We start from the raw sequence: 13,261 nt of genomic DNA, 5'->3' as shown, positions 1-13,261 counted from the left end.
AGCCTGTCTTTTCCAAAAGGAGCAGAAAAGCCATCCGGGGCTGACTCTTCAGGGCAGTCTCGTTCTGGACCGACTTGGCACTGCGACACATTCAACGCGGGTGTTTCATGAAGGAGTCGGACAAACTGCCAAAGATCCTTCCACTCCACCGGTGGGGGTGGGGGGAAGGGGAAGGGGAGGACGATCCTATGTCAATGTTTTACGATACTTAAGCCAACTCATTTTCTTCACACCTCGAGTCGATCAAGCCAAGTCCTCTCAGCTTGATGCGCATTCACTCACAAGCCCAAGTTTTGACCATCACCACCATGAAGACCGCGCTTGTTCTCGCCTTTGCCGCTTCGGCCTTGGGTCAGCAGTCCGTTTGGGGTCAATGTAAGTCATGACCCCTCTACCTGGAAAGAGAAGCAGATACAAAGATACCCATATCTATCTGAACTCAACACTCATCTCTCGTGCTTGTTTCTCTAGGCGGCGGTAATGGCTGGAGCGGTGCCACGACGTGTACTTCAGGTAACTGCTGTAGCTCAATCAACCCCTGGTACTCTCAATGTATCCCTGGAGACTGCGCAGGTGGTGGTGGAGGTGGCCAAGCCACCTCCACCTCCACGTTGGTCACCACAACGGGCACCAGCGGTACCGGACCAACTTCCAACCCCAACCCCGGATCTGGCAACACATCCAAGGGATGTGGGACTTCGACCACTCTCAAGAGTGGCACATATTCCATCACAGTGAACGGCAAACAACGCCAATACATCCTTGCTCTGCCCGACAACTACGACCGCAGCAAGCCCTACAAGCTCATCTTCGGTCTGCACTGGCTCGGAGGTAGCATGCAGGATGTCGCAGGTGGCAACTACTACGGCGTCCGTCCCTTGTCCGGCAACAACGTCATCTTCGTCGCTCCCCAGGGTCTGAACAACGGCTGGGCCAACGCTGGCGGTGAGGACATTACCCTGATGGACCAGATCCGCGAGAAGCTCCAGGCGGAACTCTGCATCGACAACTCCCAGATCTACTCCATGGGCTGGAGTTACGGTGGTTCCATGTCCTACGCGCTGGCCTGTGCCCGGCCCGACGTCTTCCGCGGTGTGGCCGTCATGAGCGGTGCCAACCTCAGTGGCTGCAGCCCCGGCACTCAGCCCGTGGCCTACTACGCCCAGCACGGAGTCTCGGACACCGTCCTGCCCATCGACCGGGGTCGATCCATCCGCGACACCTTTGTCAAGGACAACAAGTGTACTGCCCAGAACGCTCCCGAGCCGGCCGCGGGCAGTGGAACGCACATCAAGACCGTCTACCAGGGATGTTCAAGCGGTCACCCCGTTTGGTGGATTCCCTTTGATGGTCCTCACGAGCCGTTGGCCACGGATCGGGGTGCCAGCTCCTCCTGGACTCCTGGGGAGATTTGGAAGTTTATCTCGCAATTCTCGTGAAGGGATGGAGGATAAATTGAGTTCAGGTCTCCTTTTGACATTGTTGTACCAAGATGGTCTGTCTGTCGATGTTTGTTGATCAAATGTTTCGGGAGAACTACCAGTCTTGACCAGCTTAACGGGCGAGAGAAGAATATGATCGCTGAAAGTTAATTCAAAGCATGGGAGTCTTTTGATCCGGGTTCCAAGGTTTTCTGAAGTGGAATGTAGACCGGACGAGACATCTGCGCAGTCTGAAGGTATTCTGATACACCGCCGAGAATATCGCAAAGACTGAGGACTACCTCCTGTGGAGCATACTATTACCATATCTAGTATGGTTGGTAGGAGGTATGTATGTAGTATGTACTTACTGTACTACGTTCATCGATTGTGGAACTGTTCATGTTCGCTTACATAACTTAGTCACCTTCCGGGCGTCCACTTCCAAAAATACATTCTCAAGCTCAACCATGACGTACGTACACATGTCGTTTTTGACAAAGTCAACCTCATCCCCCCAGAACATAGCAGTGCTTCTTTTTTCTGCGCTCATCGTCTATTGAAGCAACGACCCTGAATTGGTATTCACCACGCTGCCCGTTGCATTGGTGTCCTTCATCAAATAGACATACGCCTCCGCGACCTCCAAAGGCGTCCCCACCTTCCCCAGCGGCGTCTTCTCCTGCATCTCCGCAGGGACCCCGTCGGGCCCCCACATCGGGGTATGCACCGCGCCAGGACTGACGAGATTCACTCTCAACGGCTTCAAATCCAGAGCCAGATTGCGCGTCATCCCATGCAGACCGGTCAGATACCCCGCGATCAGGGACCAGTTGGGGAACGGTCTTTCCGACGCGGCCCCCGTCGTCAGAGTCAAAGATGACCGATAACCCGGTTTCAGATGCCGTGGTGCCAATTTACCCAAGAGCAGGGGCACGAAGAAGCGGATGTGGCCTGCGCGGTGGATAGCCTCCAGAGTGATCTGGTCGACGGGCGCGATGGGGAGAGGATCGCCGGCTGTGTAGACGATGTGATCCAGTGGACTGATTTGGCGCAGGAGTGTGTCCAGCGACGATTCGACCTCGGGCGTGGACAAATCAATGACGTGGCCGGAGATTCGACCCTCTGGATATTGGTGCTGGAGATCTCGGACGGTGTCCTTGACGCGGTCTGGGTTGGACGAGGCGATGTGCACGATGGCGCCTTCCATTAGGGCCTTTTCGGCGACACCCCGACCGATGCCGGACGAGCCGCCGAAGACGACGATTGTTTGATTTTGTAGAGCGGACATTTTTGAGTAGTGGGTAGGGGGACTGCAGTGGTCAACCAGGATGGTCGAATTTTGGGTGTAGTAGGTCGATTGATAAGAATGGGCGAGTGGTCTTTATAGTATCTCCACTGACCGCATGATTCCCCCCTCAGACGTACACCTACTTCAGGCCGGGCTATCCGGGATCGTCGCTGCTTTTTTTACTAAGCTTTGCATGATGAAATTGGCTCTGTTTTACCAGCTCGTGGGGATTCGAGTGATTCGAGGTGGGGAAAAAAAAATGCTTGGTTCGCTCGATCGATGCAGTGCCGCCTGCATGAATTGGAAAGAGACGGGATGTGGATTTGTCAGATCGTCATCTGTAAAGAGTAGGGACGAAGTTGAGTAAGTTCCACCATTCGATCCCCGGCTGATCGGGCTCTCGTTCAGTGGCTGAGCTTCTCTTTGGGTCCCTGGGATTCCACGTGAATTGCACATCGAACGCTTCACTGGAGCCCCGAGCGTGTGCGAGTCGCGTGGTAAAGGATTGACGATGCCCTTCAGTACTAAGCCATGAACCTTGTCTACAAATCCGCGCCGTTGATCTGGCAGCTTCGAGGCAGTCGACTCGAAATAGCTCTTTGTCGGGGAAGTAAAGTTCCTTGTTCCTTGAACTCCAGAAGCATGATCGAATTTCAATTGAGACAAAATCTGACCTGCCAAGTCCACCGAATCGAGATACAAAGATAGTAAATTGTTCCACGGGTCTTTCCTTCGAATCATCCGTCTTTTACACCTCTCTCTCACGTGGCAGCTGTCTGAAGGCACATGACTTGTTGGATCGCCATCCAAGATCTCTCCTCTACTCACACACCTTCTCTCCAGGTTGATCTGCTCTCTTGCTCCACTCACTCCAACTCCCATCATACAGCCGTGTCTGTACGGCCAACCCACTCGCCTTCAGTGCCATATCCAATCCCGCCGCCGTCACCCCAGTATTACAGTATAGCACGGTGGGGACATTCTGCTTCACACCCGCCGTGATGAATAATTGTTTGAGCTCATCTGGCGATCGCACCGTGTTCTCAGGCCCCACCAGTGACGAAAAGGGCACATTGATCGCAGACGGTATGTGGCCTCTCGGGAGGACGGACAGGTCTGGATCAACAGGGCCAGAGAAGCGATTGCTGGGTCTGGAATCGATGATCTGCAGCTCTTTCAACTCCTTGTCCTTCTCTTGGGTCAACCCATCCTTGATCATGCCTCTTAGTTCTTCAAATGCAACGACCCTCTCCGGGTCTGGCAACAGGGACTCCGGATAAGAGCCCACGCTGTCCCTCTCATTCTTACTCTTGTCGCATCCATCGCCGTCACCATCCAGAGCCTCAGTCCCAGAGAATCCGCCATTCACCGGGCCCTCGGCAACAGGATACCCCTCCTCGACATACCGGGGAAAGGTATTCAAAATGTGAACCGCACGGTGGCCGAAATACCGACATATCCAGGCTACCCGAGGCGACGAGTAAAAGCCCGGTTCCAGCGGATCGTAGACGACCAATACATCGTCTGGCTTGATGCGGAGTTTGGACATGTATGACGCGAATTGAGATGTGGTGGGTAGCATCATGGGATATGGAGATGAAGTGTCTCTCATGGTGTCCATGTTGAAGAATCTGGGGGAAGTATGGAAGTAAGCATGGAATGTTGGTTTCCGGGTTATTTATGATTTGATGCCAAATGCCTGAGCAGCAGATACATGTCTAGGACGGAAGATCTGTACCGCTATCAAGTCTGTAGCGGAACAGCGCCGAAGCAGTCAATCACAGAGAATATGAAAGCAACTGACATGGAACCAGGCACATGTTGCGCCTCAAAGGACTGAACGTTGGACTTCCGGCCCGCCACGAGTGGAATCACCCGCGGGCCATTGGGGTCGCAGTCAGACGTTCGAGACAAGACGCGATGAAACTCCGAGGGAGTCACAAAAAGCGATGTAAAGGGAGTGGAGGAAGAAGTCATCGTGACAAGATTTCGGGGGAAGATCAGCGCATGCGAAGACGATGAAGAAGAGTATCGCAACCACTTATTCTTGAATATCCGGGTTGGAAGAGGTATGTAAAGTCTGAAGTTCCAGGGAAGCGCCATCACGAAATGACGTGGTCGACAGTTCAGCTCGGGCAAGCCCACTTCGGCGATCTTTATAGACACCGCGTTGATCCACTTTGGGTGGCGATCTCGGGGATCTCGGGGGCATTCCAGATTGGACGATCCGGGGAACACGAGAACTGCCACTGGGCGAACTGCTACTACTAGTACTCACTCACTGAGTACCTGTAAGTCACGGAGTACTACTTACTCACTTAGTACTTACTAGTACTGCCATGTGTACAAAGGTAAATCCAAGGCCCCAAAAATACGTGTAGAGTTAGATAGTCACAGCATTGGCCATTACTCGCAGCTTGACTTCCAAAGAAAAAAAAACATTACTTTCGTAGTCTACCCTTTTCGCTATATCGTACAATCGAAGAACATACCACTCATAGGAAAGAAGCCCCACAGGTGGGATCGATAAACTCCGAAAAGAGTCGTGATGAGAAAGGATCCGTCATCAGCTCGTCGTCCATGAGCATATTACTGATAGCCGCATTATCCTGGTTCTCTCGAGAACCCGATCCATCCAGGGGTTGCGATTGCAAGGGCTTTCGTTCAAAGGGCGAATACTCCAGCACGACAGTCATGACCTGGGCCGCCACCCCACGTAGATGGGCATGTCCGATCTGTGCCAGAGACCACTTCCCACGCAGTTGCTTGAGACAGCCGAGGATGAGAACAATACGATTGTGGTGATGATCGGCACATTCGGCTCCGTGGGTTTCGGTGGCGGCGAGCTGGACGAGTCCGCAGAGGATGGCGACAAAGACTACACTGGGGCTGTATCCTCGGACATCGGAGCGGACTGAAAGAAGGTTGGATAGGTTTTTCGATGCCTCCAGGGTCTTGACGTCGTGGACTTGGCGCGTCAAAGAAGGGGAGAGTCGGAACGGAGTGATGGGACAGATGGAAAACATCGAGTCGGGAAATCGGGGACGAATGTTGCTGCGCGGTAAGTGCAGAAGCATGGCGGCGTATTGAATTGTGCAGTGGGCCTGGAACATCATCTCGTCGAGTGTGCCGTACATGTCCACGATTTCGTTTTTTCGCGGGGGCAGATGGTGAATCCAGCTCACGAGTGTGTTTGCCACGGCTTGCAGATGGTCATGATGGGTTTCGGGCACGGCATTGAGGATGACCACCCGGGCCAGTATTCGAGCCGATTCAATATAGTATGCAAACGACGAGAACTGACTGCCGTCCTCATTCTCGCTATAGATGCGCGACCGAAACGCGGCTAATGACTGCGGCGGAGGAATGGTGTCTAGCGAAGAATATGTGGACTCCTCGCAAGGGAGCTGCACGTCAGAATGGACATCACTACAGCGCAGTTGAATCACTTGACTGAGAGAAGTCATGTAGATTTCCCACGTGAACAAGGTCCACCAGGTGCGACGCAGGCTCTCCATCTCGTGGCCTCGCTCGGCACCCGCCGCCGCAGTAATGACAAACTCCTCCCGGTTCATCCCCAACTCCAGAGCCATGTCAATGGCTCGAGTGAGTGACAACTCGGCCTGGGAAGGCTCATTTCGCGCGCGCATTATGATGGAATACAACAGGAGTGCCTGGACCATGTGCGGCGTTCGCTCCGCGGTCGCATTGAGCATCATCCATGTTGGCTCGCTCAAGATATCATTATCAAGGACAAGGGAATAGTGGGTGCCGATGAATTTGACCACCTGTTGCAGATAGGGAGGATACTGCCATTTGTTGAACAGTGCTGCAGGCGCCAGAATGGGGTGTGCCGCATGAAAATTTTCGTAGTAGAGACGCACCAGGCGCGCTTCCGGCACGATCAACTTGGGCGTGGGGTCAGGCAAGTCCAGCCTCTGCTGGGGTTCACCAGCGTCGGACTCGCTATACTGGGCCATACTTCGCAGTCGTGTCCCTTGCTGCTGTGTAGTTCCCGGTGTTTCCAGTTGAGCCTCACGTTGCGCGACGACCGGTGGAGCCGCGAATGGAACGCGCGGCGGAGATTTTGCAATCTTCCGTCTGCCGCCACGCCGAGAAGGAAGAAAGACGCAATTGACTCGTGCTGCGGCGCATCGTGAGCACGTTGGACGCCGAGCGTCGCACTTGATGTGATGTTTGCGACATTCGACGCAGGCGAGGGATGACGGGCGCGCTTTGGATCTGGTCGAGATGGAGGTGGAATTGGAAGGTGAGGGAGAAGTATCAGGCATTGGAAATCTGTGGCCAGTATCGGGGGGGGTGAAAAGAAGGATAGACAGCCTAGGTGCGGCGGTCTTGGCGGTCTTGAGCGAGCGATCCGCGTGTCGGGGATCGCAGAGCGGACTGAGGTCGACGACAGATTACCCCGGCTTCAAAGGTGTCTTGAAAGGCTGGCGCGAATTTGTCAGGGTAGTTTTTTGCGAGATTCGCCCAATTGGCCACCATTCTTGGTTGTTGCTGTTGCATGTGGTGAGAGCGGACGAGGAGGAGGACTTGACGTTGTGTGAAGTTGTGAACTACCATCTGAATCATTGAATCCGAATTCGGTCATCCTCGGGGACCAAATCCCCGAGGGTCGAGACTCCCTCGCATGTGGCGAGGCCAAGCCAAGCTCAAGTCCCCGGCGGTAACCTGGACTGGCCGGCACTTGACGTCTGCGGAGGAATGGATCAATGGACACGCTTAATCTTCCACCGAAGGCGAGTTTGTTGACACCAGCGACCTTCCTAGTCTCTTGTAGATCCCGAGTGATTCGGGCCTTCTTTTCAGCCTCATGTCAAGTAACTTACAGGCGCCATGAAGTAGCGCAGAGATCTGAGCGCCCTCTTAAACATTGGACCTAAGAATCTACTGCAAATCGGTCCATTATCGCATGCCAACATGGTCGCCCAGACAAGTCTCCTAAGCCTAAAGAGGCTACGCTTCGGCCCCCAGTCACCAAGTCACACGAATCAACCTAGAGGCTTGGTGAGGGGTTCGACGATGGGGTCCAAGCAGTTGACCTGTGGTCACCATCATCCAGGACTCGTCAAGAACCTCCTTTTCAACGTCAGACGCGCGCCATGGCCGAGGAAGTACAGCTAGGCTCCATTCAAGAGCGGATCGCCGCTCTCAAAAGATCCCAAGCTGGCGGGGATGCAGCTGTCACGCAGCCATCCTCATTCCTGCAGCCGTCCATTGAGCGCAACAACAGTTCAGTCCACGGCTGTCTCTCGTACAATGTGAAAGCGTCTGCGCCTCAGCCAGCGTCGAACCCGACGCCATCCCCTCGACCTGAAGTGAGACCCAAGAAGATTCCGCCGCCCTTGCCTACGCGAAGTCGGACTGATCCTCCGCCTTCTTCTCGACCTGCACGCCCTGACCTTCCAGCTCGTCCAGAAGCCCCTGGCCGAGTACTGCCTTGTGCACTTCCGGAAGCTCGCCCGACATTACCTCCTCGGCCAATTACCGATCCACCGCGAAAACAGTCACAAGGGTCTGTTGTATCCGACTCGTCATCCTGCAGGGGCGGGACAGGCGTAAGGCACGCGCCCTCACGGACATCTCTCAGATCGAATGACACCGCTCGCATCAAGGCCCCGGCGTGGGGGAACCACATTGCCGGTGCTACCTCCCAAGCGACCACAGGAGGAACTCAAGCCTCTTCCGCGTTCCGAGTCGAGCTCGAACTCCATGGTCAGTGGGTTGAGCTCGAAGATATCAGCGTTGCGAGGCAAGGTTTCTAAAACCTCGTCGTCAACCTCCTCCTCGTCATCATCAGCGCCTCAGCCTCCCTCAACCCGGCCGTCTGCGGCAGAGAGACAATCAACCGAACCAAATGGGGAGGATGAAGAATATCGGCCCACGTTACCAGCGCGAAGGCTGCCTCCAACTTCCAGTACCGACAACATCGAACATGCGCGCCAGGCGGGCTTTGGTGGATTGAACAGGAGCACAGGCAATCCACCGACGCTGGTGGACAGACCCAGTGTGAACGGAGGTTTGAATGGAGGGCCGCCGCCAGTACCTCATGGATCGCGGCCCAGTGTCTATTCACCTCCTAAACCTTCGCCTCCTGTACCTTCGGGAACGGGGACGGTGACTAATATTGATAAGTGAGTAGTAAAAGGCCTCATGTTTGAAACAAGCAGTCGGTGTATGGAGAGACAAGTTGCGCTAACGCAATGTTATCACCGTGAACAGTCCTCGGACCTTCGAAGAACTCATCTCCTCCGGCTCAGTTTTGGTTGACTTTTACGCAACTTACTGTGGGCCGTGCAAGCAGGTGGCTCCCAAGATCAGGGAACTCGCAGACGCGTATCAAAATGTTCGGTTTCTTCAGGTCGACATTGAGGTCATGAAAACTCTTGCCCGGCAGTATGAAGTCCGAATGATGCCAACCTTTATCCTGATGCAAGACGGCGAGGAGGAGAAGCGCATTCTGGGCACCAATGTGTGGGAGATTGAGCAGTGGCTCAAGATGACCCCCGGAGCTCCCGAGGCGCCTACACATGGCTTGGTGCGCAACGCTAACCGGTAAATAATATACCCAATCCCTCTCGAACAGCCAAGGCTTCTCATCGATGGCCCACGATGCTAATGCCATACACAGGGCGCAAGTCTTTGCAGACCTGACCGCTTCGGGGTCCGTCCTCGTTGACTTCTACGCGACCTACTGTGGCCCATGCAAGGAAGTTGCCCCGAAGATCGGTGATCTGAGCCAGAAGTACCCCAACGTTCGCTTCGTTCAGGTCGATATTGAGTTAGCAAAGGCGATTGCTGCCCAATACCAGATCACAGCCATGCCCACCTTTGTTTTGATGAGGAACGGGAGAGAGGATCATCGCGTTGTTGGTCCGAATGTCTGGCATCTTGAGCAGTGGCTGCAAACGCAGCCTGCATAATTCTTCTTCGACGACCTATTTGAATGCTATCCAGTCATCAAGCTCCCTTCTTGCCTAGCTTTTACCTAATATATCAAGTCCGTCCTTTGCGACACCTGACCCAGGGCGCCGGGCCCTGCTCTTCCGCGGGTCACGAAGCCTGCCTACAAGCCCGATTCCTGTAGACAACTCAAGGGCCCGTTAGTCTCGCCAATGACATGCTCTACAGTCATCGACCCGAAGACTGATGGAGGATTCCGAGAAAACAAAATCGTCATCGGTGAGCTTGAGAGTTTGAATGTGAATGTTGTCACAGATGCGAACGGGGTTATTGGCCTGATCCATTCAATCCACATTAGGTGTTCAACAGTGTGTCAGAATCTGGTGACTGTATGTGGCAAACCCACCGAGGTATCACCAGATCGAATGTTAGCCAAGTGAGAGCTCTTCAATGAAATGGATGTCATCAGTTGTGCCACTGCAGGATCGGTTGTCTGATCATGACATGGTTACCAGTAGGCTCAAGTGGGTAAATGAATGTTGGTGTGATTCCCTCCGGCGTGAACACTACCTAGTACCTACTACCTAGTACCTACCAATACTGCTCTTTGCTTCCAATTGACCGTAGACAAGAACTGAATTCCTTCTCAACCGAGAAAGTCTGGTCTCACAAAAGTTGGGAGAGCAACGAACAGCCAAGTTCTGTCATAGACAGCTTCTGTGGCCAGAGTGCTGCTGTGCCTAGAGGCTGTTGTCCAGACCAAGGTGCCAGCACGTGCGTCGCATATCTAGAACTAGCTATCCTAGGACCAAAGTGCTCTTAGGACTGAAAATGTACCTCGTCAGAGGCCACAACAACATTCTGAATTCTATACACAGTGACACCGAGCCAGTATCGCAGCTGAATTTATACCAGTAACACAGCTAGCATCGGAGCCAGATCCGTTACGTCTAGCCAATCATAGGCTAGAGTTGATGCCATAAAGCCAAGGCGCGAGTCTATAGGTCACGTGTTTTGTGTTTTCTACACCGCTATGGCAGAACGCCTCTCCCCCTTAGGAGAAAAAAGAATACTATTATATGGGCCCCCTTAAGCGTATATCCCAAAGAAGTTAGCCAAAACTATTGTCGTTGTGCAGGAGTCTCCGAGTCTGCCATGCATTCCCTCAATCAACTTGCATCCTTCAATGCCGACTTCCTTCCTCAAAGGTCAATCTAAGTCCGACCTGGAACCATCATTTGCCCATCCTTCCGAGCAGACACGGTACGAGAAGTGGCCAGACCGTCTCATTCGCTTGTTCCATCAGCATCGACAACATAACAGTTGGGTCCACCCCCCTTGACAGTTACGCCCTTCTGGCTTCGGAGATAAAAGCTTGCATGCAGTATGTTTGTAGTACAGTATGTAGTATGTTCACCCCATTGGGGACACTGACCCCGATCGCCTCTGCCATTCATTCCTCGCTGACATTCACGACGCTCCCCAGTTGCCCTCGAAGGCGAAGAGCCGTCGAGCAACACGCATCAAGAGATCTGCCCACGTGGAGGCCAGCCTCGATGTTAATTGATATCCGGCCCGAAGCTGTCAGCGCCTTCAGGGCCTGGTGGAGTGCCAATGGTGGAAATTGCTCCCCCCCCCCCCCCACATGCAGGCCCACTATCCGAGCGCAAGCCACTTCGTCTTGAGAAGCTTACGCTTGCTTAAGCCCTTAGTCCCAACCGCAAACTACCGAGTGAGCAAAGTGCATATGCGGCTATCGCGGAACAATGGCTCAACCACCTGGGCTAGATGGGCCATCTGATTCGCAAAAACGGCCTTGCTAAGCTTTTCGGGAAGCACACATAAGCTCTGCGTTCCTCGCGTGGTGCCCGCCACTGCGCTGGTACCGCAATCCCTATTCAAATGGAAACACAAGCACAAGAAAGCCCCGATTGACTGGTTCGCCGTGGACGGGTCTAGTATGCGCTCAATCTGGTAAGGCGATAGGTGGAAAAGACCCTGGAATTCGCTTTGAGGAAGGTCCCTCGCGTGAGTCGATGGAAGCAACTCGGACGCATATATAAGCTCGCCCTCGGACACAGTACATCCCTGCAAACCAAGCTTTAATCCGACTCTCTCATCACTTTCGTTAACAAGATGCCGGCCATGTCGCGAATTGCCCTGACTCTGGGCCTCACTCTGGGTGCTGCTGTCGCTGCGCCCAACTCCATTCCTGCTCCCACCGCAGCTGAGCACATGACCCTTGCTCTTCTTGGAGGTAAGCCGAAGTCTGGAGACATGACCCCCAAGCCACCTGAATATGCAAGAATTTTAATTTGCTGACTTTGAATTGCTTCGATGATTCAAGATTACGGCTGGACTGGCTGGCAGCCTCTTCCATTGGAATTCTGCAAGAATGTTCTGCCTAAGCTGCAGAGCGCGGGTGTGACCGTTCCCAAGGAAATCGTGAATGACTGCGACCCTGGTGATCGCCTGGCCATTGGAAATGCTACCATCGAGGAGCGTAAGTCCTTTCTTGATCCTATGAAGTACCCAACGTCACTCTCGAAGCAGCCTTCCTCGTGACGAGCTCCACTACAGCCACTGCAACCATTATGAGTCCATGGATCCATGAGGAAACTAACCATGGACTGAAAATAGGTCGCACCGCCAAGTACATCGAAAAGGTCTGCCTGAAGAAGGATTGCGCGGCTTTTGTCTCCGTCGGAGACAACTTCTACGACAGTGGTGTGGCCTTCCACTCGGAGGGTATCAACCGCTTCTATGAGGGCTGGGCCAACATGTACGTCGGCAAGGCCTTTGAGGGCAAGCGATGGTACCAGGCCATTGGCAACCACGACGTTGTCACTGGCAAGGCGGGCGTTGACTTCCAGACCCGCATTGCTCCTCTGATGGATGACCGATGGTACTTTGGCCCCGAGAACAAGCCTTACTATAGCTACGATCTTAAGGGCAGCGACTGGACCGCCACTTTCGCCGTCGTCGACTCCGATTGCTTCGTCAACAGCTACCAGAAGCCCGACTCGGTCTACAACACCGACTACGTGATTGAATGCCACAAGGACAAGCAAACCCAGGTCGAGTTCCTGCGCAAGGCCTTTGCCGAGTCCGACGCCACCTGGAAGATCCTGCAGATCCACCACGGTTTCTTGTCCTCCAGCACCAACTACACCGAGCTGGCCCCTCTGATCGACATTGTCCGCGAGAACAACGGTGTCGTGGTCAACGGTCACGACCACTGCATGGCCCACTACGAATCCGAGGGTACCAACTTTGTCCTCACCGGTGGTGCCGGCTACGCCCAGGCAGGCGACTGCAACAACGGTGTTCCCCTCGGTCCCTTCACCAAGTGGCTCGGTGCCAGTGCCGACCAGGCTGCCAACGGCTTTGTCACTCTCGACATTTCCTCCAAGGAGTTGCTCTTTGAGTACTACGCTCGTGACATGAAGATGAAGGGTGCGGATTATTACCCCGTCGCCAACGACATGATGCCCTCTTACAACTTCACCGTCACCAAGCATGCCACCAAGGGTCTTCACAACTAGAAGGTCTGATAAGGTCTGCTGGGGAAGTTTTGGGCAACGGTGCAGAGAGAAAGGGGGTGAGCTTCAACTAGACGAGCGTC

General features: G+C 53.9%; 7 protein-coding genes across 7 annotated transcripts; 4 read left to right on the top strand and 3 right to left on the bottom strand.

Annotated features, from left to right (window-relative positions):
* Positions 1-308: 308 nt before the first annotated feature.
* N7539_004649 (uncharacterized protein) lies at positions 309-1,439 on the top strand (the record flags this gene model as incomplete). Its single annotated transcript, XM_056934251.1, has 2 exons — positions 309-375; positions 472-1,439. 2 exons carry the CDS (start codon positions 309-311, stop codon positions 1,437-1,439), a joined length of 1,035 nt encoding a protein of 344 aa, XP_056791792.1.
* A 538-nt stretch (positions 1,440-1,977) lies between these two features.
* On the bottom strand, positions 1,978-2,712 carry N7539_004648 (oxidoreductase, short chain dehydrogenase/reductase family; the record flags this gene model as incomplete). The annotated part of the gene is made up of 1 exon (XM_056934250.1): positions 1,978-2,712. The coding sequence occupies one exon, from the start codon at positions 2,710-2,712 to the stop codon at positions 1,978-1,980; it is 735 nt and encodes a 244-aa protein (XP_056791791.1).
* Positions 2,713-3,532: 820 nt separating this feature from the next.
* N7539_004647 (sulfurtransferase) lies at positions 3,533-4,689 on the bottom strand (the record flags this gene model as incomplete). The annotated part of the gene is made up of 2 exons (XM_056934249.1): positions 3,533-4,343; positions 4,517-4,689. The coding sequence occupies 2 exons, from the start codon at positions 4,687-4,689 to the stop codon at positions 3,533-3,535; spliced, it is 984 nt and encodes a 327-aa protein (XP_056791790.1).
* A 518-nt stretch (positions 4,690-5,207) lies between these two features.
* N7539_004646 (uncharacterized protein) lies at positions 5,208-7,004 on the bottom strand (the record flags this gene model as incomplete). Its single annotated transcript, XM_056934248.1, has 1 exon — positions 5,208-7,004. One exon carries the CDS (start codon positions 7,002-7,004, stop codon positions 5,208-5,210), a length of 1,797 nt encoding a protein of 598 aa, XP_056791789.1.
* Positions 7,005-7,835: 831 nt separating this feature from the next.
* Positions 7,836-9,292, top strand: N7539_004645 (thioredoxin family protein; the record flags this gene model as incomplete). Its single annotated transcript, XM_056934247.1, has 3 exons — positions 7,836-8,291; positions 8,392-8,867; positions 8,956-9,292. The coding sequence occupies 3 exons, from the start codon at positions 7,836-7,838 to the stop codon at positions 9,290-9,292; spliced, it is 1,269 nt and encodes a 422-aa protein (XP_056791788.1).
* Positions 9,293-9,335: 43 nt separating this feature from the next.
* N7539_004644 (thioredoxin family protein) lies at positions 9,336-9,656 on the top strand (the record flags this gene model as incomplete). The annotated part of the gene is made up of 1 exon (XM_056934246.1): positions 9,336-9,656. The coding sequence occupies one exon, from the start codon at positions 9,336-9,338 to the stop codon at positions 9,654-9,656; it is 321 nt and encodes a 106-aa protein (XP_056791787.1).
* A 2,116-nt stretch (positions 9,657-11,772) lies between these two features.
* On the top strand, positions 11,773-13,181 carry N7539_004643 (uncharacterized protein; the record flags this gene model as incomplete). The annotated part of the gene is made up of 3 exons (XM_056934245.1): positions 11,773-11,893; positions 11,984-12,139; positions 12,277-13,181. 3 exons carry the CDS (start codon positions 11,773-11,775, stop codon positions 13,179-13,181), a joined length of 1,182 nt encoding a protein of 393 aa, XP_056791786.1.
* Positions 13,182-13,261: the final 80 nt, after the last annotated feature.

Source organism: Penicillium diatomitis (assembly GCF_028827545.1).
Source record: "Penicillium diatomitis strain IBT 30728 chromosome Unknown utg000004l_segment0_segment0, whole genome shotgun sequence".
Taxonomy (NCBI): domain Eukaryota; kingdom Fungi; phylum Ascomycota; class Eurotiomycetes; order Eurotiales; family Aspergillaceae; genus Penicillium; species Penicillium diatomitis.
The sequence above is the reverse complement of the archived record's forward strand: the minus strand, read 5'-3'. Positions and strand labels throughout refer to the sequence as shown.